The 24,893-nt window shown below is 43.9% G+C and overlaps 1 protein-coding gene across 1 annotated transcript in view; it reads right to left on the bottom strand.

The window, feature by feature from the left end:
- Positions 1-233: 233 nt before the first annotated feature.
- The window catches only part of Unc-76 (fasciculation and elongation protein Unc-76), a 48,121-nt gene continuing 23,461 nt past the window's right edge, over positions 234-24,893 (bottom strand). Inside the window, exons 4-10 of the mRNA XM_084583532.1 lie at positions 15,813-15,921; positions 14,834-14,989; positions 13,487-13,592; positions 12,336-12,574; positions 11,273-11,348; positions 10,849-10,914; positions 234-7,101 (exon numbers count right to left, since the gene is read on the bottom strand). Of these exons, the coding sequence (XP_084439658.1) occupies positions 7,085-7,101; positions 10,849-10,914; positions 11,273-11,348; positions 12,336-12,574; positions 13,487-13,592; positions 14,834-14,989; positions 15,813-15,921 (769 nt within the window). The 3' untranslated portion in view covers positions 234-7,084. The remainder of the gene's footprint in view (positions 7,102-10,848; positions 10,915-11,272; positions 11,349-12,335; positions 12,575-13,486; positions 13,593-14,833; positions 14,990-15,812; positions 15,922-24,893) is intronic.

The following is a 24,893-nucleotide window of genomic DNA, read 5'->3' as shown; positions in this document are numbered from 1 at the left end:
GTTAACGCAGTCTAACTAGAGCAAGCCATTGCGATAAAACAGGCAACTCTCGTATAGCTACAAGTTTGTGACCTTTCAATGAGCTGTCAGTATGGTCAAGACCATGCTGAGTAGACAAGCGACTCACTGCAACGCAAAAGCTGCTCTTGATGTAACCATGCGTACACTTCACATTAAGTGCTGTACAAGGAGTTCCAAGGGTGCTGAAGAAGGGAAATTTATGAAGCGATATACAGTCCTCACTGTGTTATGACGTGGTTCCAAACTTTTGTTTTTACTCACAGCACAAACTAGCTGCCTTTTGTGCAGGATCCACATGAAAGCTATGGCGACGGCTGTAGCTTTGCACATGACGTGAAACCTACACCTGTCCCGTAACTTCCATGTGGCAAAGTGCCATAAAACCGTAAGCTGACGTTACACATCTGACGTGCAAGGACAAGTGACGTCACAATCCAAACACTACTTGCGACACAGTCGCTAGGAACAGAATAAATTGCACCAGCTGTGTTAAAAGGAACACACGAAAGCTTTACAACTTTGTTTTTCAAGTCCTGTTCTGCTAAAATCAAACAAACGTATCAAACCTAGACTGGTCCAGCCATGGCACTTCCAGCTGCTGGAAAATTTCCTGTGGAACTAACCCTGTGACGTGATCTCCAAGAATGAAATGGGGGAGGGTGCACAGGAAACGAGGAAAGGGAGAAAGATGGGATGACAGAACACGCACACGGCTAAATCTACGTTTGGTTTCATTGCTGCCTTTGAAGGTTCATGCCCTGTGCGGGCGTACATAATTTTTCTGCTGCTGCTGCAAATGGTGCACGAGGATAGCACAAGCTAGAGTACCTCGCAACTATGCATTAGTCAGAACTTTGAGTTCCCGCACTCACACCTCACGCAACTAATGAAGGTCCAAGCATGCCTGGCGACTTCAACAAAATTAACAAAAATTAAAACAATATCACCAACCTGAGTTAAACACACCCTTAAACACAACAAAAGCCAACTGCAAAGAAGGATGTAGCGTTAGGAACATGGTGAATGCCACCAAGTTGGCAAATTTATTGTTAAGAGTTCCTTCATTAACAATCTGCTGAAACATAGCCCATATTACAGCTCATTCTAGCCAGGATAGAGAAAAAAAATTTACTCTTCACCATACGCCAATTCGGGCCTGCACAATGAGTACTTTTGACCTTGACAGCAAGTTGGACTGAACTGGACTGAATCATTACTGAAGAATTCACAGTGCTGAAGAAACTCACCAATGACAAACTCTTGTCTCCCTGTCTGATTTTCACAAGCGGTTACACAGCATTAGCAACAAGCTGCACTCTGAAACTAAATGAAGAACGCATCACCTGTATACTCAATGTTTTCTTTACACAGATCACAAAATCGCAATGCACAAGCACACATGCACATATGCCAGCACACATGCACTAAACACTTGAACTGCCAAGACATCGTGTTATGTACAAAGAATAGACGCCCGATACTGCATCGCAAAACAACATACACTTTTCAACTTATACGCAACCCTGCATACACCATTCGTCTCTTTCCTCACACTTACAAGCTATCATGACTGTTCACAAAACTCTGCAAACACAACACCACTGAACCATTAAGAGGTTGGTCAGACATCAATACCATTCTTCGAAATGTCTTGGAAGTTATGAATACATTACTGACAAAACCAAACACTAAGAGCTGCAAGAGAAAGGTACAGCAATGGCACAACGAATCTGCTATAATAATAAAAGCTTTCACCGAAGCAAACTTCTCATCAGCTATGGAAGAGTACATACATATACGCTCGGGAAACTCCCTACAGGAAAAGCAATTGCACATGGCAGTCGACTGTACAAAAACTCATGTGCCGCGCGTGGTAACCGCGTCGCCAGCTGAGAAAATGCGTAGCTATGCAAAAGGTGCCTTCATCAACATGATCGCAAAGCTGCAGCTGCAGCGACTTCTGTGAGTTGTGAGGAAGTAGTTCAGTGAGTCGGCGATGCAAGACAGTCCCTTCTACTGTCACACTAGCGTGTACAGCAGGTAGACAGCGCACACGAATCTCTGAGCAGTTGAAACATGAAGGGTCACTGAGCCTTTTATAGCACTTTCTTCCCGACTTCACAATATTTTCCTTTACAGTGCCTACAGACTGCCGGTAGACTTTACAGACTATAGATTGTGTACACGCACCCACAGTATCCACAAACTGTATGTAAACTACATACTGTACGTACACTGTCTATAACTGGTTTATAAATAAAAACGGCCTAATGCGATTTTGCACAGCAAGAACAATGTCATTGACACATCGATCAATCTGCCAGTAGTTTCTATTTTAGGCGTGAATGCAGCTGCGGAAAAAAAAACAAATGAGCTTCTGGAAGTGTTTTAATGCAACAGAGCTAACAAAGAGTGCCTTCTGAAAGAAACTCATTTATCTAATTATCCCTTGGATGCAATTTTTGATGCTTTAAGACCCTAATACATTTTTACGCTCCTTCCATGCAGATTCCCAATGCAACCTTGTATTACACAGTAGGCTCGAACTAACCATGCTCTAAAGAAGCGTTCCGCACCACACGACTGCTATAGGAGATCAATGCCCTTTATGTTCAATGAGGCCTGAGATTCACTTTTCCCCTGCCTGAACGTGTGCCCACTTCGTTTAGCCAGCCTATGCAGCGTAGCTAGAAGCAAACGCTTAACGATATGAGTCGCAGAACACAAGAACATCGCAACATCGCCTCCCTGCTCCAATTCACTTGTATAACGTCAAACGTGCTTTTGATCTACGGCGTTTGCAAGCGAGGAACTCCCCGACTCTGGTCTTGCGCATTGTGCAAATAGTTGGAGGCATCCATTAGTGGACAACACTGAAGTGAAGATCACTACTTCTGCCAACTTGAACGACTTGAACGTAAACCGCCTTTGTACGGCAGGGAGATATTATAGTCTGTAACATCAAGTCCACAAGCCATGCAGCGAAAGGCCTAGATATTGAGCCTAAGCCACTGGCTTTTAAATTGTCACGTGGCATCTGTGCTTTTCGAAAGCAAACTACAAGAGCTCCTTTTTTGTAGGTATGCATGTCGTCTCAAGAAATTATCCAGGAGAGAGGTGCATTTTCATAGCCCGAATCTTCGAACATGAACCAATGCACGTCTAAATCCTGGAACAAGAAACTATGCCTCACTGTAAACTGCACGTAATTGGCACGTTAAAATATCACCTCTAAAAATAAACACGCCATTATGTTACCAAGAGCACAAAATAAAAGAGCTGAAGATCATATGCGCAAAATAAAGTTCCTAGCCATTGTCAGGATGGCAATGTAAATTTGTTCTGAGACATGCCAAAACAAGAACACAGCTTTACAGCAATAAGTAGATTGATTAAAAGAAGAAAGAAAGCCTCTTGCCGAGCACACAATCAGTACCATCTGACAGACATCAGCAAAAAAAAGTGCAATTTCCTCAAAAATTATTTTCAGACACTGTACATGAATCAGCAGTTTCGCTGCAAAAGAAAAAGGCATATTCACTGTCACCATCATAACTCTGTTAAACCTTCCATCAGGCCTTTGCAAAGACGACAAGAGGAGACCACTGGAGGCAGTTAAGATGTATCTGCAACTTTAATTCTTTTAGGGTTTTAACATGATTTCCTTTCAAAAGTTAAATTTCCCTGAAAGACAACGCTGCCAATTCCAATGAGACCTTCAAAAGCCATTCAAGAAGCCTTGAAAAAGTTTTTGACTTAGCATTTTGCATGCAGTTTATTTGCCGAAATACTAAAAAGCCCTCAAAGCATTTAAAATGCTAACCACTTGTCCAATGCAAGTGTTCTCCAAGCTACCCTAATATTATCGGAGAAATAGCCACAATATAGTGCATCATCGTAAAATTGATAAGGAGAAGTGCATTGTTTGTGACAGCCTATCGTATGATACTGGTGGTACAGCAAAGCATCTAGAGGCTTGTGATTATGACGGCCAAACACCCTAAAATGTCCAAATTAAAATCGTCAAACTGTGCCCCTGGCAACGGCTGGAGCAATTACGAGAAATGACGCCAGCAGTCATCTTGTGCTTAAAGTTTACATTTTACAAAATCCTTCAAAATTAAGCATCTTAAAATGCATTCGTATCTTACACAGAAAAAGGGCAGTTTCAACTTTACACCCAGAACCCAAATGGCAATACATGCTTCGAAACACTGCTCAATAAAAAAAAGAATGACTGGCATTCCTGATCAGCAACAAATGCAGGCAACCCTGGCAAAATTACAAGAGCAATATGAATTTCTTGTACACCCGCAGTCAAGAGTTTATGGAATGTAATACCAGGAAAAAAATTCAGATATCATCCCCATTTTTGCATGCAGCATGGAATCGATTAGAGCAACCTAAATGTGTGTGTGAAAATCGCACAGAGCTCCAACAAAACTCAAGTGGTGCATACTGGACGCAAACAAACCAAACTTGTTTGCTGAAGCTATATTCCACAAACTTATGACATCAGGTGTACATGCAAGCAACTCGTGCAATCAATGTCCCATGTCACGATAAAAGATAGCCAAAGATGTCCCTGTACGGTGTCATTAAAAACCTAGAAAAAGTGGGTTCATCGAGCCTTCACAACTCTGCAATGCATTTAGGTAAGGTCGAGGCAACAACAAAAAGGACATAGTAAAGCTTAGCAACAAGTTGTGGAAGAATGATGAACTTGAACAATGTGGACAAAACATGAACGAAAAGACCCTGGTAAAAGTACAACACCAATTAAAATAAAGACGGCTGTATTTGTACACTTCAAATAAACTATGCCTCACATAGCAGACCCCGAACATGTAAAAAAAGGGGAGTGCAAGCTCTAAAACAAGCTCAAGCATGAAAGACACTTCATAAAATAAGTTTGTCGTGAGTCAGAAGGCTTGAGTGACTAAGACTGTGCAGATGCAGTGGCGAAAATCAGGCATTCATAAATTTAACTCGTAAGAGATGAGCCAGAGCAGCCATTAAAGAAGCCCCAAAATACTTCCTGCCAAAGCTAACCTTTTCTTCATTTCTAGAAGTTTTCCAGTCACATGCATCACAACCAATGTTTGCAATGCTAAACCAATCATACATTGTCTGGCTGTATCTTTTCCTCCTTATTTTGATAGTGCACCCATGTATAGTACAGCCTAAAAAAATACAAAAGGGAACACTTGCCTGTCATCAGGGGACCATGTTTTATTTCAGATTCTTCAACGGTTTTATAAAATCACCACCAAGTTATTTCATTAACTGTAAAACGATTGTTAGAAAACAAGACAGTGTGTGATTTGCACTTATACCTGAGCATTACTTGCTTGAGTGCACTATAACGGAGTGTTCCCTTTCATATTCGACAGGGCTGTAGCAGCACTTTTACGTCTGCAGCAAAAGCTATTCTCATATGACAGAAGTCATGAGGTGCAGTGCGCAACTGGGAAAAATAATAAATGAGAAAGCGCTGACAAGATGCATATCGGGGCTTTTTTAAGATCCGTACTAGCAAATCAAGTGGAAAAAGAATTATCCCTGCCAGTTCGCTGAAGTTTTGCCAGAATACCAAAGCTTCGACTGAATGACAAGCTCTGTTTGGGTGATAATGGTACAGCCAGATGCAGCTCAAGAATGAAGTCGCAAACAGCCCCTGCAACCAATGGCGTCTACCAAGTGTCGTGGTGTCACGACTCATCCGTTGTTACGCCATGGTGACGGTGAATTTCACGTCTTCGATAAGGTCGCTTCTCTATGCCATATAGCAAGCATAGGAAAATAGTTCTCGAAACAGTAAGCGGGGGTCGCCAATTGTATGCAGACATATTTTGCTACCAGTAGTAACAATTTCTTTTTTTCGCATTGCAAGCATAATGAGCACCTTCCAAACAGAAATTATTCTCACTATTCGCTGGGTGCTTAGCTGTTAAGTGACAGCTTTTTGGCGCGGCTGTTTTCACATGTTTTGACACTCTGTACAAAATTTCGTACACCCCTAAAAAAAAATGGCTTGGTTTAGTTTATGGATTTTAACATCCCAAGGTGACTCACGATATGAAGAACCCCCACAAGAAATTAACCATTAGTATTGTGCAAAGGATAACTAAACAACTTTCCCCTTGCACCTGCTGGCTTCCTGTAATGTCATGCTAGAGAGTGCAAGGGGATTAATCACGAAGTCGTGAAAATCGGTCAACGCCATAGGCCGAAGAGCCTGCTTAAGGGACATTCACTGCTTCGTTCTCAAGCTTCATCTGACTACAGCAGCTTTTCAGTGACCACAGAGGAACCTTATGTGGCAGTAGGTGTTGCAAGACAAGGCAGAATGGTTCATCAGCTATAGTGTTCATTAATGAAGCCTGCAAATAATTTTCCCTTCTGTGAAGCAAGACATGGATCGCACTTCTTGCTAATGATCGCGCATCAGTGATACAAAAATTTCTAAACAATTTGATCGTCAAAAAGTTAAGAACATCGACAGCCGTGCATAAATGCCATTGCAAACAAGGCACAGTCAGAAGCTTAGTTAGCATTTTTTTTTAGAAGTCATGGACTTTGCTCTGTAAAGATAATAATACAGAAAGAAAGATTTGCCACATTGGTTCTTTAGCCCCTTTTTTCAAAAGTGAAGTTTCACAGATGGTGTCACATCAGCTTCTACCTTTTCGCTGCATGCCAGCTAAGCCACAAAAAGTTTCTCTGAACGGTCCCATCTCTCCTTATTCACATGCAAAAAAGAAAAAAAAAAAGGTGTAATCCTAGCCACAACAGTGAGCCATATCACCAAACAAGCAGCGCACTCCATTAATAAATAAGCCTCTGGACAACACGACACTAGAAAGAAAAAAATTAAAACAAGGCAACCATAGCAACCACCAGTTTTCCCAAGATACTACTATCCATAGCAACTGCTATGGCATGGGATTTCAGCAGGCCATAGCTGCGAGCCGGTCTTGGACACCGGCCTCTTGCTGCGAAGACTTGAATGCCGCCAACAGAAGCAACCCAGGAGGGGGTGATAGTCAGCGACTCCCTCCATTTACGTCGGACATAAGACTGCAAAAAATCCACGAAAAAGAAATGCAGTCAGACAATTCAATCAATGCACCATAGAAGTACATTAAGTATAGCAATAAAAAAAGGGTTTTAGCAAGATAATAAAAAAAGGGGGTTTCTGTGACAGTGTGCCCCATAAAAAGGGGGCAGCAGCACAGAGGCACGCAATAGACGTACAGTGCAAGTTAGCCTCCTTTATTCAGAAAACGAGGTGTGCATGCAGGAAGACCAGGTGATGCCATCTAGCCAACATTCATGAAACTACAGTACCATCAGTGCCACCTGCAGCAACATCTCGCAACCTCTCGCAAAAGTGTGCCTCATGTACAGTGGGCATCTCATATTTTGGTGCGTTTCATTTTCCGATAGGGTTGCAGTACCTATGCTGTCTACCTTTAGATTTGGTTTGGTTTATAAAGAACTTAACATACCAAAGCGACTACATGAGAAACGCCATGGTAGAGGGCTCCAGCTCATTCAAACCACCTGGCATTCTTTCACATGCCTTGACAACGCGCAATACACAGGTGCCCTGTACTTTGCCTGTATCGAAATGCAGCTGCGACAGTCAGGATCGAACCAGGGTCTCCCACTGGACGGCTCTGGATGATTTTTACTACACCAGGTATCCTTTAAAAATGCATTGACATCACAAAAAATAAGCATGCCTTGCATTTTGATAGAGGCAAAACACAAGGCACCCATGTACTGCGTGATATCAGTGCATGTTCAAAAACCCCACGTGGTCGAAATCATCTAGAGCCCCTCCCCTACAGCATCACTCATAGCCTGTGTCACTTTGGGGTGTTAAACACCCTAAACCAAACTAAAAATTAGACACAATAATGGGAAATGAAACGGTCCCAATGTAACATGTTGACTGAGCATGAGGTTAAGTTACTTAACTTAAAGGTTAAGTAAACTTAACTGTACAAAGAGATCACATGTAGGCTTTCGCTGCCCACTAAGCAGTTGAAAATGTTGAGTAAACTTTTTGCACAGTTTCCACAATCCAAAGGTGAATCACAGGGAAGTGATGACACAGCGTGTACAACATCCCCTTCAGGTGCCATGTCAACACAGGTGGACGTGAATTGAACACAATCAAATCTCGTTTGTCCTCTTCAGCAGCCATTAACTTTGCTGAGAGCAAAAGTTGTTCTCTAACAAATCATGATCAGAAGACCTATCAGAAGTTAAACAAAATATTTCTCTGAACATTTCACACTTCCAAACATATCTGTTGTGTCCACATTATTTGCCAAGAAGAAAGATCAAGGTCTCCAGTTTTAGAAACCATTTCCTGAAACCTTTCTCTTTCTCCTGTCTTCACCTTTTTTTACACCTTTATTGAACAACCACGAGAGTGTTCCACTATATTTCAAACGCCTGGAAACAGTCAGAACCTGAAACGTCAGGAAACTAGTGGTGTGCATATGCAAAAAATTACTACTAGGCCTAAAGTTCCTTTGCACTGTTGATGACAGGTTAGAGCGTCTTTTTCTATTTTTGCATCCCAGTGCAAGTAGAGGAGAGTCTTTTTAGGTTCAGTATAAGGGCATCAACGCTCTGAAATCACATACTATAAAGTTTAATGAGCGCAAAACATACTGTTTTCTGTTACCAAAAAAAGTTAGTTCTATAACTTAAGCTTAAATTTTGGCACTTCAAAAACCAAACGGCAAAATGACACTGCAGTAAAGAAATCGCGTGACTTCAAAACCATAACCATTACTAATAACCACAAAAAAAAATTGCATCGTGGCATAGAGCTATGGGTATGCCACGCCACTCTCCGAAACACGAATGGACTTCGCCGACAGTGCTCATCTGCTCGCTTGCCCCTCATTCTGCGCAGCTCTGCCAACGGATTTGGTTGTTTGTGCTAGTTGGTGGCGTCAAAGTCGTTCGTGGCCACATAGTTTCTCCGTCTCATTTGAATCGCCACTGAAACGGAAGATGGCTAATCCGCCAAGCTGATTATCGGACGACGCTGCCGGTGAAAAGAAAGCACACGGCTATCAATTTGGAGACGAAGTGCAGTATCACAAAGGACTACAAAGAGGGTAAGAAAGTGTGTTATTTGGTTAAGAAGTACGCACTATCGCAACCGACGGTGTCGACGATCATCCGCTCCGCTGAGAAGTTCGACAAAGAAAAGTCCTCGCTTGACAGTGAGCGCAAACGCATTCGACAAGTGCCTATAAGGAGGTGGAAGAAGCCCACTACGAGTGGTTTCTTGGCGCCCATGCCCAGAACCTGCCTATTACTGGGTCGATTCTGGCCACAAAGACGAAGCAGTTTGCCCTGCTAATTAACAATGTGGACTTCCGGCCAGGTGGCAGCTTTTAAATATAAGTTTTGTCTCTCCCTCTCTCTCTTCACCCCAGTATTACTTGGGGATTTCTCAAGCTGAGAGGCGGCCGTGGCAGCCTTCTCATCTTTTTTTACAAGGCCCCTTTCGGGGCCACCAAAACGATGCCTCGGCGAAGACCGCTTGTCACTTGCTGTCCGTGAGCCCTTTTTGCAGTTGTTATGCTGTTTTCGTGCAAACCGCTTATAACAATTATCGGTTATAACAATGCTATTTTCGTGGCACTTGAATATTGTTATAGGTGGACTCAACTGTACTTGCATTCACTTCGCACACCTGGCATTTGCGCATGATGTGAGAGTGACTAGTGCAGCACTTAATTTTAAGCAATATGCATCAGGTGCAAAGAAAGTAAGCTTTTCTGGCTGAGTCACCTCCCGTAGTAAACTTCAGGTGATGAGTGTGCCTTCCCATACCTAATGCATGCAAATAACACCTTCCCAGTTTACCTACCTATACTACCACCTACCCAGTTATCAAGATAGGCACATAATGGCCACATGCCTTAACTTTGCCTTAACACATATGTGCCACGTTCGAACTGCACAAGCTGGTCGAGACGCCAAATACTAAACAGTCGAACTGGCACGGTTCCACCAAAGCATATGGTCCAAGCCAAAAGGACTGCCAGTACCATGTTTGACAGCCCTAATCAGCTACGTACAGTAAGGTCCAATGTTAAAGGGAACGTAAGACTGCATAGCTGCCATACTTTACAGAGCATTACCGAGAGAGCCAGCGACAAATGATCGCACAAAGTACATGCGCAGCAAGCATGGCCGGCTGCTCTTCCCGAGCATGCACACAGTTTTGCCCATTCTCGCCAGTTGTCGGTTGCAGCTCTTTGCAAACTGTTTAGGCCACACGATACAGCGTTCCCTTTAACAGTGAACCATACTGTACATGCTTGGTAACGAAGCAGTACAATTTGTGGTTTCCAGCTGCTGCAGAAACAACACTGGCATCAAAGTTGCACAAGCTACGACCAGGATCAACACACAAGGGCCAAAAGTCCATGGTAGGAACAGAAAAGAAATGAGGGTACTTGCCCAAAACCAACAAAGGTGTACATTAGAATTCAAACAATTTACTGGCCCCAAATAGAGGCATTCATGTTTTTAGATGCTTTGCATGAACAGACCTCCCGCCGTAAATATGAGATGTTCGTCCTATTACATCTTTACACACCATAATGTGGGCTTGCACTGTGCAGCCGCTCTTGAACACAAGATCCCCGCATTGTATGACTGTGCCTGAAAGCTCCAAGCAGTTGCACCTAAGGCAGCAAACTATTTTAATCTCTGAACACCTTCATCTTGCCATCTAAATTCTGTTCCTTCCAGACCCTGGTCACTACAAGATTGGCAGCTCACCTTTCAGGATGTAATCTGTCAACAGCGTCGGCACTGTTGGGCTGTCATCATTGATGGCGTGGAGAACTGCAAGAAAACCGGCACATTGTACTTTCAGCTTCAAACCAAAAAGCCACGATGAATCATGCCCAAGAGTTTTCAGTTTCTTTCCCAACAAATCCAACAAACAAACGTCACGCCGGCAGAACTAGCACACACAGAATTTAAGATGGTTCGTGGCTTATGCAGTGCAACAGAACAGAAACCAACTTTTGTATGGTACTTTCCACCTGTTTCGTTCAGCTATGTGTATCAGTGTCACCACTTTTAGCATTCAGCCTACAAAAGGTCCAAACAATTTGCAGCCATCCTAGCGACAGGCCACAAGAGTGTCTATTTCGTAACGGGGCAACCTGACGAGCAGCACAAGAGTTGAAGGACTCACTTTTGATGAGGATCTGTAGGGAGGCATTGCTTGGCGAGCCCTTGTCCACATTGTAAGGGATCACCGTGGTGAGATACTGTTAAGCCAACCAAAAAAACAAAGAGGCAAGCATCAGAAAGTGCTCTCCTCAATCAAAATTTTCAACTCTTATGGATTTACTGTGGTGAGATATGGTACGGTAGACAAGGAGAGAGGAAAACATCCGTGACCGTTCTCTTCAAACTAATCAGCAACATGGGAAAGCACAGCCTTGTGTGATCACCTCATGAGAAGGCCATCAAATTCTCTAAATGCTTGCAACAAGCCCAGTTCACTTATTGTCTTGGGGAGTCAATTAAAAAACAAACGTCTTGACAAAGATGAGGGAAGACTGGACAGAAAGGTACGGCATATGGTTCGACAGTCTACTGACGCTATACACAGCTTGTGGCTCATCAATATCATCATGAACGAAAACAGCAACACATGCTAACCCTTAAAGGCCACTACGTAAGGCCTTGCACAACGACGTGGAATCATGAACACAGTGTGGTAATTAGAGAGAAGCTGCAATATAGCTAACGAAAAGGGAGACCTGCAGATGTATGCCGAGTATGCTGAATCACGCACAAGAAAAGCATGAAAACAGTGATGCTAGCAACTTTGATAAAGATGTAATCACCCTCCTTGCCCTCCTTTCCAATGTGCACGACACACTAGAAAACCCCACCGTGGCACTTGGCAGCTGGTGTTTGAAATCTACATACCTCTACCAGCTACCTCTACCACCTCTTTGCCCTCCACCATAAAAAAATGAAACATGAGCTGCTACATTTTTCTACAACTGTCTGCAATGCAATAAAATTGAGGAATTTTCACACAGACCATTTTTGTCACTATGGCCGCAATCATTTCATCATTCATTCCTCCACATCTGCTTCGTTTGCAGTTCTTAGGCAAAAAAGGCTCAACTGGAAGGCATTCTGCTCACTGCAGCTGATATAAAAACTGGCATCTCATGCATCGTAGCCTCCGCTGCTTTCACAGCAACAAACCCAATGTGAGAGTACAGTGAATAACGAACCTTGGGTTCAGGCGTGCCATGGTTGGTGGGGCGCCCCTTCCGGCGGTCGATGTGGAAGTGACGGCGCTTGTTCTGCACGCTCAGCAGCAGAGAGATGAAGGTGTTCTTGAGTTCCTTCTCAAACTCCAGCTCGTCCCGCAGGGCCAGCTCCTGGATGAGCGTCTCCGAGTGCTCGCGGATCAGCCGCTCCAGCTCCACCAGCACCTCGTTCAGCTCAGCCGTCGACAGCGTCTTGAGCCCTGGTGCCCACAAGGACGTAAACCTCAGCACACCCACGACATGTCTCTTCTCCACTATAGTTGGAGCGCATTCTCAGCCCTCACTTTTAAATCTGTCAATTCTGTATTACAAGCATGCATCCAGAGATGTCATTCGTAAAGAAAAAAGTGCCGAGGAATCGGCAGAAAATGCCAACACAAGGGACAGTACAGAGTACAGAGAGTACAGAGCATAGTGCTTTTGCACTTCTATTGGGAAGAATTTGTTCTAACCACAGGCTATTATCTTTTACAATTCTATGGTATTCCAATATGCTGAAATTTTTTTATATACTAGTATCTACAGCACTAAGCCTAATTTTGCCTTTCAGACTGCACTTAACGCAACAACATAACTGAGGCACCCAGTCTGTCTGCCAACCGACCAGCTGCTGGCAGCCACCATTTCACTCTTTTTCATTCTTGCACTGGCTGAAGTTTCTGATGGACCTTGCCACATTATACCCAAGTGCCACTCACAGCAGTCAGCAACAGCCATTCTAACGGTTCTCAAGTGAATCCCAAAGGTAAACACGCATGCACAACAAGCACAAATAAGCAAAAACCTTGTCTGCACAGTGCTTGTTTGCATGTCACAGAAAAGGTAAGGCTCTTAGCAGCAAGTGAAAAAATGAAGACAGGCCCACCATGGGCTTGTATTTGGCAGTTATGTTTTGTTTTCCACATCTAAGGTAGCATTTCTACATACCCTGCCTACCCAACATTCTTCATGTTACATTAATAACCTTCTTTCCCCCCCGGACACCAAATATGAACTCAGTTTCAGGATGCACATGGAATTCAATGTTGCTAGCGGGTTTACAAACATTTAACTGCACATGCCTCACACATAATTTACCCATATGAAAAAAAGAGTTGTATCAAATCACTCACTTTCTCCATACACGAGCGATGAGATAGCGTTCTTGGTCATGGCATCACTGGCCGTTTTCTCTGGGGAGGCATCAGGTGATGGTACGCCTTCAGAAGGGCCATTTTCCTGTACAGAAAAACATTGATCACTTTGAATGGAGACATACTTAAATTAGTTGTAACTAAAAAAATACTGCCTGGCACCCATGCCTAGCATTTTTCTCCATGAAGACAGTTTAAAAGACATTAAGCAGTGCTCGCTCCTACATATTTTACAAATTCTGTTTAAGGCCTGTTTATTCTGTCTGCAAACAGTTTGAAGCTTGTTGCCAATGCAGCTACAAAAAGAGCAAAGTCAATAAATAAATGCAAGCTTGTCATGGAGTTGAAGTGCTTAATGTCTTATGCGCAAAAAAGATAGTAAACATTATGTGCCGAAATGTTATATAACCACACATTGTCTTGAAATAAACACGAAGGCATTCCTATTCCCTATAGATTTATGGGTTTGTTTCAGAGCCTGTACTGATCTTACTGTCCTCTTCTAGCACAAGGTTTGCTGCCTGCCTATTTGTTTCTGGCTAATAAAATAAAAAAAGAATGTGCTCCACAGCAGTTATGTGACCTGCAAAATCTCAATGACCCCCGTAATTCCTAAACATAGAAATTGTTAGGGCCAAACAGTTTTGTAAGCATTACGCAAAGTGCAATTCCTAGACTGAGGCTTCCTAAAAAGTACCTCACATAAGCCAGTAAACACTGCAACCACCCTTAACATTAGCAAGTGGTCTGGCCTCATCTGTTTCATAAGCCTCTTGTATTGTATGTTTATTATGTATGATCATTACAACTAAATTCTGCTTCAAAATCAATGAAGCAACACCCTCTATGTAAAGGCTTGCATTGTGTCATATGCATCCTACAAATTTTCTTCGAAACGCGAGCTGGAATTCTAGTACAGCTGCATCTCGTGATTTCGGGGTGCTCGAGAGAATGTGGGACACTATTCGTACAGCACTGTAGGAAGCCAGAATAGCCTGTTGATGTTTTGAAGAGCAGCACAAAGTAGCACGATGTAGTAAGAGGGGTGTAGGAAAAGTTCCGCTGCTTTGTGACCCAAAGTAATTGGCCCAATATCGGTATTGTGTTGGCAGTGTACTGTCAAACATTGGACCAGTAATTGGCATCATACCCCCAGTATTGGGTTGATGGTTTGTGTCACCTAGAAACCAAACATCCTCTAGCAAAGAAACTGCTTCATTGACCTGGTAACCTGCTGGTATTAAAGTGTTACAGCGATTTTTCCACCACAGCAGGTGGTTGGAGAAAAGTTCTCTGCCCCAAATCCCGCGGCCCTCATCCCCCGACCTGCATGATCTCGTCGATCTCCTCGAGCACCTGCTCGGCTGTGAAGATGGGCTCCTGCTGGAGGCTGGACAGGATGAGTGCGTGCAGGTCCAAGTCCTTGGCCAGCTCCTCCTCGTCGTCCGATGACCCGTCCAGCCCGTCCAGCCGCTCCGACTTCTGAAACAGCCCCGGGCCCTCATTTCAGTTTACCTGCCAACACCGATCCTTGACGCAGCAGTGACAGTTCAAGGCACTTTCACAGCCTCTACATACTGCGTTTTCTGGTGTATAAGATGCACCCTTGTGTAAGACGTGCCTCATCAATTTATCCAGGTTAGGGCAATAGGTCTTGGCGACAACTGCAAGACACTCTGTGCCAGAAAGTAAACTCGTTACATGCTAATGACAAAAAAAAAAAAAAAAAAAGAACAGAGGCAACCCTCATGCCTGAAAGTAATCTCACACAGTGAGAGCAGTAACACTTTATTGTTGCTAAAATTCTTGAGAGGCTTCATTTTCGGATTGCTACCAGAAAAGCACGCCAATTTCTTGTGGAAGCACTAAGGCATTCTCTTCACGTTAATAATCACTGCACTGACTGTCGCTGTGCCCGGGCACTCTACATGCGACAAAGTTCACGCAGGTATTGGGAAACACATATGCAGTAGCCATCAAATAATGTTGCAAATCGTAATTGAAAAAGTGTACCAACTTGCTCCAGCTTGTCTTGGCAGTGTGGAAAGTGCAAGGAGCAAAGATGTCGTCATCTTTGGTCACTTTATATCAGTAATGCTGTAGGCGCCTGTGAGGCGAACACAGCTATTGTAATAGCAGAAGTCGCTACCGCCACCGTGTCGCGATAAAGTTTGCCTATGAATGTTCCTCAAAACAAAAATAAAAATGCACACAAGATGCACCATTGTATAGGACACACCACCAAAACTTTATAAAAGAAAAAATGCATCTTATACGCGAGCAAATACGGTAATACGCATCTCACCGCTTGCTCATTGAGATTCAGTGCCGGTAGCTGCAGCTTCCTGGCGTAAGACTTGGACCAGTCGATGGGTAGGATGTTGCCAAAGTTGCCGGTGATCGTCCACCAAGTCCTGGGAGGGTACAAACAGACCATGAAATTAGCAGAAAGCAGAGACCATCAATGGGCCACGTAAAGTAGAAGTCAGCCATGGGATTCAATTTATGCTCACACAATGTTAAGTTTCCCCAGCCCTAATTTCCTCCTACAGCTGGAAACCAGACTGACCTTCTAAGCATTGTTGCAGTTGTCACCTGTTTATCTAAATTCATTAAAAGCAGTGCATTATTGAAAACATGCTCCTTTATTCATTTATGTTCACACAATGTTAAGTTCCCTCTGCCTTAATTTCCTCTTACAGCTGGAAACCAGACTGACCTTCCAAGCATTGTTCCAGTTGTCACCTGTTTATCTAAATTCATTAAAAGCAGCAGTGCATTATTGAAAACATGTTCCTTTATTCAGCCCACACCTTATGTACTTAATACCTTTTATCAGACTAGCATTAGATGATACACTGAAACTGAATAAAATGAATTTGCATTCTGGAATTGCCGTCAAGGAAAGCAAAACAGAACAACTAAGCAGATTGAAACATGCATAACTTTTCAGAGGGGAAGAAAATGAGTGCTGTCAATATACTGCCATAGAAAGCTTTATGGCATGAGTTTGATTTTTTTTTTTTCAAGCTAGGGCAATACCACAGGCTTATGTACACGATTTCACAAAGGGATGAAGGGTGCTGCCATATAGGGGAGCTGGGCTGCTCTCGTAGCACAGGAAAGTGCTGACGAATTCCCCTTAACAGCCCAGTCAAACCGGTTTCTCCAAGTTTTTCCAGGGGTCATAAAATAGTCTATATAGTGCAGGGATTTCCGTTCCAAGCCCTGTAACAGGGCTCCTGGAAGCATTACTGGAATATGTGAGGAGAAGATTTCTTGTCACTTACCGGATTACAAACATTCGAGACGTGCAAGGAGGCCTGCTACTTGGCTTAAAAGGGTACAAAAAAAATTGTCTTGCTGCATTTTTGCTCGAATTATGCGTAAAACCTTAGGAAACATGAATCGCAGCATGAAAGTTTTCCATACTCAGTAAACAATTTATAACTAAATTTATTCTGCCACAGATTTTTTTTATTTCAGTTTCAGGTTGGCAGACGGCACTTCCAATGTCATAAGTGAGTATGAGACCCCGTGAAACCTATAAAGCTGTAATATACTAAACAGCTCTTTGCCCACTTGCTGTCATTCCGACTTCTGGAGCAGCTTAGCGTAAGAGCTTACTAGAATTAAAACTACAAAGCAGCAAATATATTGCAGCTTTTCTATGCGCCACACGATCTCTCATTCACTTGCAATACCGAAACATGTTCGGCAACGTGAAACCGAAACTATACAATAAAGAATAAAGAAATACAATTACAAATTAAAGCGCAATAAATGCAGCAATGTGCTCTACTTTATAGTTGGTGAAGGCATATGAACGAAGGGCGCCGTCCAAATGAACGGGAGTGAAAGAAAAAAATAAGTAAAACCTAAGAGCCACACACCACCGACTCTAATTGACAAATGGCACGTTTCAGCGCAATATATAGCTTCCGGACGAGGACGATGGATCGTTAGGGGCCGCGTTGGGCGATCGAACCCATTTCGGCGCCACCGCCGACGTGGCGCCGTAAAGCGACACACACACACAGTAGCGTCGCGCGGAACGACAGCGCAACGAACGGTAGCAGCTAGAAACAAAAGTGTAGGACGGCGCCACGAAAACAGGAGACTGCAAAGAGTACACGCAGTGCTGCTTAGTGATTGAGGGGCCACCGCGGTCCATAAACCGATCCGACCCGCCGCCGCTTGTGAATCGCACCAGGTGGCGCCACCACCGTCCTTTCCCTAAACCTTTCCCCATTCACCAGTTTGATGGCAATTTTATAAATAGAGTACGCAGACTGCGGAGACTGCCGGTTCCACTGTCAATGACAAGACAGTCACTGCCATAGAACTGCCGCGGCTACCTCCTTTCCGAATTTTTACACCGTCTCCATTGAACAAACCAGAGAATGATGCAATCGCCGGCTGAGTGCTAGCAGAATGCAGGCAGCTGATCTCTAAGCTGGTGTTGGGAAACTGGCTTTTACTGACTTGAAATCAGCACGACGGCGCACTAGCAGATGAATGGATGAAACGCCGCTAGTTCCAGTCTGGCGTAATTCAGTATTAAATTAACCAGCCGCGCTCGATGAATCAGTGAACCGGAGTTTCTGGGTCCGGTTCCGACCGTCGGCGGCTGCGTTTTGATGGGGGGGGGGGGGAGGGGGGGGGAACGGAGAGGCGTCCGTGTGCTGTGCGATGTCAGTGCACGTTAAAGATCCCCTGGTGGCCGAAATTAACCCGCAGCCCTCCACTATGGCACCTCTTTCTCTGCTTTCACTCCCACTTTCCTTCCTTTATGGCGCGGTGAGGTGTCCGCAGAAGTGTGACAGATGCTGTGCTTTCCTATAAACCAATTTTACACCTATACGCTAGTTTCAATATAAAGCAAACAAGAGAATAATAACTGGTTTACAGGAAAGGAAAAGCGCTGTATGTCACACTTTTGCTATGGACACCCTACCCGCGCCGTGGGGGAACTGATTGATTTATAGGAAGGAGAAGGCGTGGTAAAACTGACTCATTTGTTTTCTGTGGACACCTCAACCGCGCCGCAAGGGGAGTGAAAGTGGAAAGAGAGAAAGAGGAGCCGTAGTGGAGGGCTACAGAGTAATTTCGACCACCTGGGGATCTTAACGCGCACTGATATCGCACAGCTATAGCGCACCGGACGCCTCTCCGTTTCACCTCTACCTAAACGCAGCCGCCGGTGGTCGGGACCGAACCCGGGTACTCCGGCACAGTGGTCTGGCATCTTAACCACTGCGCCACCGCGGCGGGGCCCAACAAAAGTAACAGACAATCCGAGATAACCATGCGGTTGCTGATAACGCGACGAAACAATTACGGCATCCTTCCAACCTCGCAGCGTCGCGTTCAGCACAGAGTCGCTAAAGACGACGACGAGACGGAATTCTTCGCGCCTTTGCAAACAAGGTCGGCACTCTGCGCTTAACCAGCAGTAAGCGTACTCTCCTCGCCCTTTCCACTTCCTGCCTACGCATCCGCTCTCCATGGCTCTCGCCGCACGAGCATATGTACTATATATCTTCTTACTTCGTCCACTTATATCTTTCGAAACAAGACAGACTAACAAGGCCACCGGAGGATACCACCGCAAGAAATGCTGCAGACTATTTGTATTCAGGAACTTACGGTCACTAAAAGAAATACGAAAAAGAGAAGAGCTGTAAAACTCCGTGTGTAAGTTGATAATGTTCAGCGTCGCAGACGATACGCGAATTCGCGTATACCATGATTAGACTTCCGGTCCAAATTCATCGCTTGAGCCGATCAGTGAAAATCGGCTGGGGCACAAATATACTTGCGCTATACTTGCGCGCCGAATGTTGCTGCTTATAAGGTTGCGATAGAATAATATATATATATATATATATATATATATATATATATATATATATATATATATATATATATATAATATATATATATATATATATATATAAACAAACAGGGTGTCACACAACTTTCCCGATTATCTATTTTATTCCAACAGTTTCGGACGGTGGACCGTCCTTCTTCAAGGTAGAATTGAGTATGGAGAATAAGTCTGCACATTACGCCACTGTTAGGAGAGGGAGAAGGAATTCTCGCTCTCCGTCTTTGGAGAAGCAAACATTACTGAATAGATAGAAAGGGCGAAAAGCTCCAGTTGATTATTGGCTGGTGATGCAACAAAGACGGAGAAAGAGAGAAACGAATAAAAAAAAAGGGGGGGGGGGGGGGAGAGAAAAGGGGCAAAAAGAGAAAGTGGAGAGCCGACGAATGTTACATACGCGTCGTGCTTCCACGAAGACGACACTACAAGCAAGACAAGTCTCTCTTGAAGGAAAGTTCAGAATAACATAAAAAAAAAATAAAGAAATGTAATAAAAAAAACAGAAAAAAAAAACTGAAAAACAGACAACGCGAGCATGCACACCAGGACGGCCCGCTCCCCAGCGGTGCAGGTGTTCAAGAAACCATTGGGATAAGAGTTATGTGTTCTAGACGGAGTCGTTCCACCCCGCGACACGCCAGTGATCGGAGCCAGGGCGGCGCGCCGCCGCGGCGACGAAAGAGCCGTCGGCCAGACGCGCTCTCCCGAAACCCGAAACCCAATGCCGCAGCCGGGCATTCGGGTCAAGTGGTTCCCGCGAGCGTGTCCTAAGTAAAGACGTTTGTTGCGGGATAGAAAACCGACCAGAGGGGGGAGGCCAAGGAGCTAAATAGCGAACAGTATAGTTTGCGTGAGAAGGAGGAAATTCTTAGGAGCGGGCAAATGGGGGGAGATAAAGGCCTTGTCTATTAGTTATGTAGGCTTTTCAGAAAGGCAAAGTTGCCCAATGTTTCATTAATTCCATGGGTTAGAGTCTGAAATTTGTGTATGAAGTACGATTCTCTTTGTTCTCTTTGTCGATTTGTTTGGAAGCCTGATTGAAGGAGAATGACCCGAATGTTTTCGAAAGTGTGGTTTGGAAGGCACAGGTGCTTAGAAAAAGGGAGATTTGGCAGTGTGTGGACGTGGGCCTTGTGGTTATTGAAACGAAACCTGAATGGTGTTTCGGTCTGGCCGACGTATTCCATGCCGCACACACCGCAGCTTAGCATGTATACCACATTGGCACTGTCGCAGTTCAAGGATTCTTTGATCTTAAAGGTGAAATCAGAGAAGTTGCCCTTTACAATATTTGTCGCCTGCACATGATTGCAAACTTTACAGCGTGGTTTTCCGCACGGTTTACATCCGGGGTTAGGGTTAGCATTGGCGGTCGTTTTAGGTTTAACTAACATGTCCTTTAGGTTTCTAGAGCGCCGATACACTGCTCTCGGTGGCTATATATATATATATATATATATATATATATATATATATATATATATATATATATATATATATATACTCTCAACACTCTCAAGGTTCGTATACAGACAACATCAATACCCAAGAAAGTAGCAGGTGGGACAGCGGCCGATGTAGCTCAGTTGGAAGAGCACCGGACGCGATATCCGGAGGTCGTAGGTTCGGTCCCCACCATCGGCACGTTGTCTTTCCTTCTACTCTGTGTTTATCTTTCCCCTGGACAGATTACATTACTAATTTATGTGATTACCGAAGTAAATATAAAGTACAATCCCCAATGCTTTCCTTGGCCTCGCCGACTGTTGGCTTTTTTCCTTCATATATTATATATACCGGGTGTCCCAGCTAACTTGAACCAAGGGTTACAGATTAATATATTTGAGGTAGGTCAGTGAAACCAATTGCATTCAACTGCCAGCCTCCTTGCGCACTACAGGAAATTTTTGTTTTGCAATGACTTAATTAGCTAATTATGTTAATTTATCTAATTTATTAAATATTGACTTTACACCAAACATGTCAATTGGTAAGTTGTAGAGCACCTTCAGAAACCCCCATTTCATTAATTGCGATAAAGAAAGTCTCACGTGTATCTTTTTTTCCGGGCTCAGAAGAAAGCCCGCGAAATACAAATAATACCACGTGACTAGCGAATTTGTGCGCCGCGATAGTGGTGCTCTCAGTCGTGGTTTGAGCGAACGAAATCAGCTGCGGCCGTGTCTTCTTAGCCCCGTTAAAGCGGCAGGCCGATATGCTTGCGATGGCTTCTTCGCCCGCGTAAGACAACCGGCCCACGTGACGGTGCAGTAGCAACGAGAGCGGCGAGCCGACACCACCAACATTCTAACAAGGCCTCCTTCTCTCCCATCAGCGAACGTCACGACAAACGAATGAGCGATAAGGTATCAGCCACTGAATCTGCACATACAGGCTTGGGTAAACGGGCGAGATGACATCATGTGACTCGACTAAAATTAGCGCTGCACCTTCATTTGCCAGTTCTTTATCGCCATCCGCTTGTCGTGATGTAGGCTGCAGCGGTGCGCCGGCCTGGCCAAAATCACGGTGGCGACGGGCGAGCTCGAGCTCGCTCGAACCATCGCCAACATTTCTGCCTGCCGCTGCAACAGGACCATCGGGTCACGGCCGCAGCTTATGTCGTTCGTTCAAACCACGACTGAGAGCACCACTATCGCGGCGCACAAATTCGCTAGTCACGTGGTATTATTTGTATTTCGCGGGCTTTCTTCTGAGCCCGGAAAAAAAGATACACGTGAGACTTTCTTTATCGCAATTAATGGAATGGAGGTTTCTGAAGGTGCTCTACAACTTTCCAATTCACATTTTTGGTCTAGAGTCGATATTTAATAAATTAGAAAAATTAACATAATTAGATAATTAAGTAAATGCAAAACAAAAAATTGCTTTTAGTGCGCAAACAGGCTCGCAGTTGTATGCAATTAGTTTCACTGACCTACCTCAAATATATTATTTTGTAACCCTTGGTTCAAGTTAGCTGGGACACCCGGTATATATATATATATATATATATATATATATATATATATATATATATATATATATATATATATATACTTGAAAGAAAATAGACGAAGTGAAGAACACTACACTTCTCTTGACGTTCCGGCTGGGGACCGACTGGGGACCGAACTTTGTCTGAAGAACCTGAGCTGCAGGCAATCTCTTAAATTTATACGATGCTGTTCTCACTATCAGCACCAATGACAGTAAAAGGTAGAAGGTCTAGTACGCGGCAAACGTACGCACATGCACCTTCAATTTCAACTTTCATATTCCATTCAATTCTACTTCAACGTCAATTTCAATTCAAATAAATGATTATCCGTTGAGTTCTAGCGAAAGCCGCAATTTTTCCTTCTTCGGGGAGGACGATGCACATCGCAGGTGAAAATCATCCCAATTGAGTTCCGGTACCAAATGGTTTGAAAAGTGAGTCTGTTAGGATTTTCATCACGGGGTGGGACATTCCGAAAACACGTACAAAATCCATTCTTGCTCCTCGTTTGTATAAGAGCAGTTATATAACCACAATGGGACGCAACATGAGTCACAAAAAGGAAAAAAATATACATATTTTCAATGCAGTCCTTTTTCAACATAGCCTGAAACCGACCAAAGCAGCCTGAATCCGAGGGCGGACAAGTTTCATGGTTCATTAACCTCTGACGCCGAGTTTATATAAACGACGCGGACGTCGGGCTAAGTCGGCACTGGCCAAGTCCGGTTAGCGCAAACATTTGCGTGAGTCCAAGAGTGTGGTCTTGCAGAGACATCACCCACGTATGGTGCGACAACTCGTCGACTGATATGCAACCCCATATATGCGATAACACACATTGTACGGGATGTGGTTTTGTGCGCGTGACACGACTGCATCTCGCGTATACTTTCGAACGGACACTGTCTTACCGTTTACCCTTGAGAAATCGGTTGCCAACGCAGTAACCCCATTTACGTTTTTGTCCATTCACAGCAATACTATATATAATATCAGAACATTGTGGTGGAAAACAAATACAACTGTAAGTTCAGAATAAACTAAGATGTATCGTAAACAAAGACAGTCAAACCCACTTGTAACAATACCGCTTTGAACAATACATCGGATATAACAATGGACAGCCGTAGCACAGTCAACTTTGTCATGTATTCTATGGTAAAATAACCCGCATATAACAATTCTGCAATAGTAGATTATTGGTTATAACCATTACATTTGATCACTGAGTGCAAACCCTAGCAGGGAAGAAAAAAAAAAATGTCACGAACCCTGCGACCATGCCAGGCAAACCATATCACGAAGTCCTAAGAATGATCAAGTCCCTGCGGGTCAACATTTGTGCTAAATATCTTTCACGCAGCTAAGTGCAACAATATTGGCATGAAGCAGTCAAATTAAATTTAAGCTGATTTATTACGTATTTTTGTCTACAAATAAGTGCAAAGCGTAAGCCTTTTTAATAAAATTTCTCAAGTTTCACGTGTTTTCTTTGTTGCTTTGGCTTAGCCGATTTATAACAATTATTGATTATAACAATGATATTTTCGTGGCACATCAATATTGTTATTTTATTATTTTTTTTTCAGAAATGGACGAAGCGCTAACAGCACATTCACATGAAAGAAGACACGAACAAGCGTTCTCCGTGTCTTCTTTTGCAGTGCTGCACTAACTGGCCCAGGAAAAAGTCCTTTCTCTTGAAGAAGGCAGCAGAGCAGGTAACAACACAAAGCGTAAGAGGCGCGCGCACACACACACACACACACACACACACACACACACACACACACACACACACACACACACACACACACACACACACACACACACACACACACACACACACACACACACACACACACACACACACACACACACACACACACACACACACACACACACACACACACACACAAGGACAACGCTGCGTGTTTGTGCACCTCTTATGCTTTGTGTTGTTACCTGCTCTGCTGCCTTCTTCAAGAGATGTGGGACCAACTAGCTCAGCGTTCGACTATATTAAAAAGTCCTTCTTGAATATATTGTTATAAGTGGGTTTGACGGTACAAAAATTCACCAGTCAAACACTATCTAGCAAGCAGCTGAAGAGACGATTATTATCAGAGACCAAAGCGAGAGAAATCAAGCACATTCAGATAAATCGAGTCAGCAGGCCGAATATATTATGCAACGGCAGTTTCCCGAGATGAAATTTCTCGATATCAAACACGGCTCCCGACGAAGGCCAGGCCTCTTATGAATGCACATTTTTAACCAGTAACAGGGAGGTGTGCAGAGCATGGCAGAGCGCATTTTAGATAAAGCAATTTAGGTGGCATCTGCGAGCCACTCTCGAGGCAGGAAAGTGTTTGCCCTAGGCCGTCGTCCCTTTCGACGACTGCGTGAGTGCGCGCGTGGGGGGGTACATACACCCGACAGTTTTGCTATAGTGCCTAGAATATACTAGGCACTATAGTTTTGCGCAA

The sequence above is a fragment of the Amblyomma maculatum genome, chromosome 11, assembly GCF_055883805.1.
Source record: "Amblyomma maculatum isolate TAMU_Amacu chromosome 11, ASM5588380v1, whole genome shotgun sequence".
In the NCBI taxonomy this organism is placed as follows: domain Eukaryota; kingdom Metazoa; phylum Arthropoda; class Arachnida; order Ixodida; family Ixodidae; genus Amblyomma; species Amblyomma maculatum.
The sequence above is the reverse complement of the archived record's forward strand: the minus strand, read 5'-3'. Positions and strand labels throughout refer to the sequence as shown.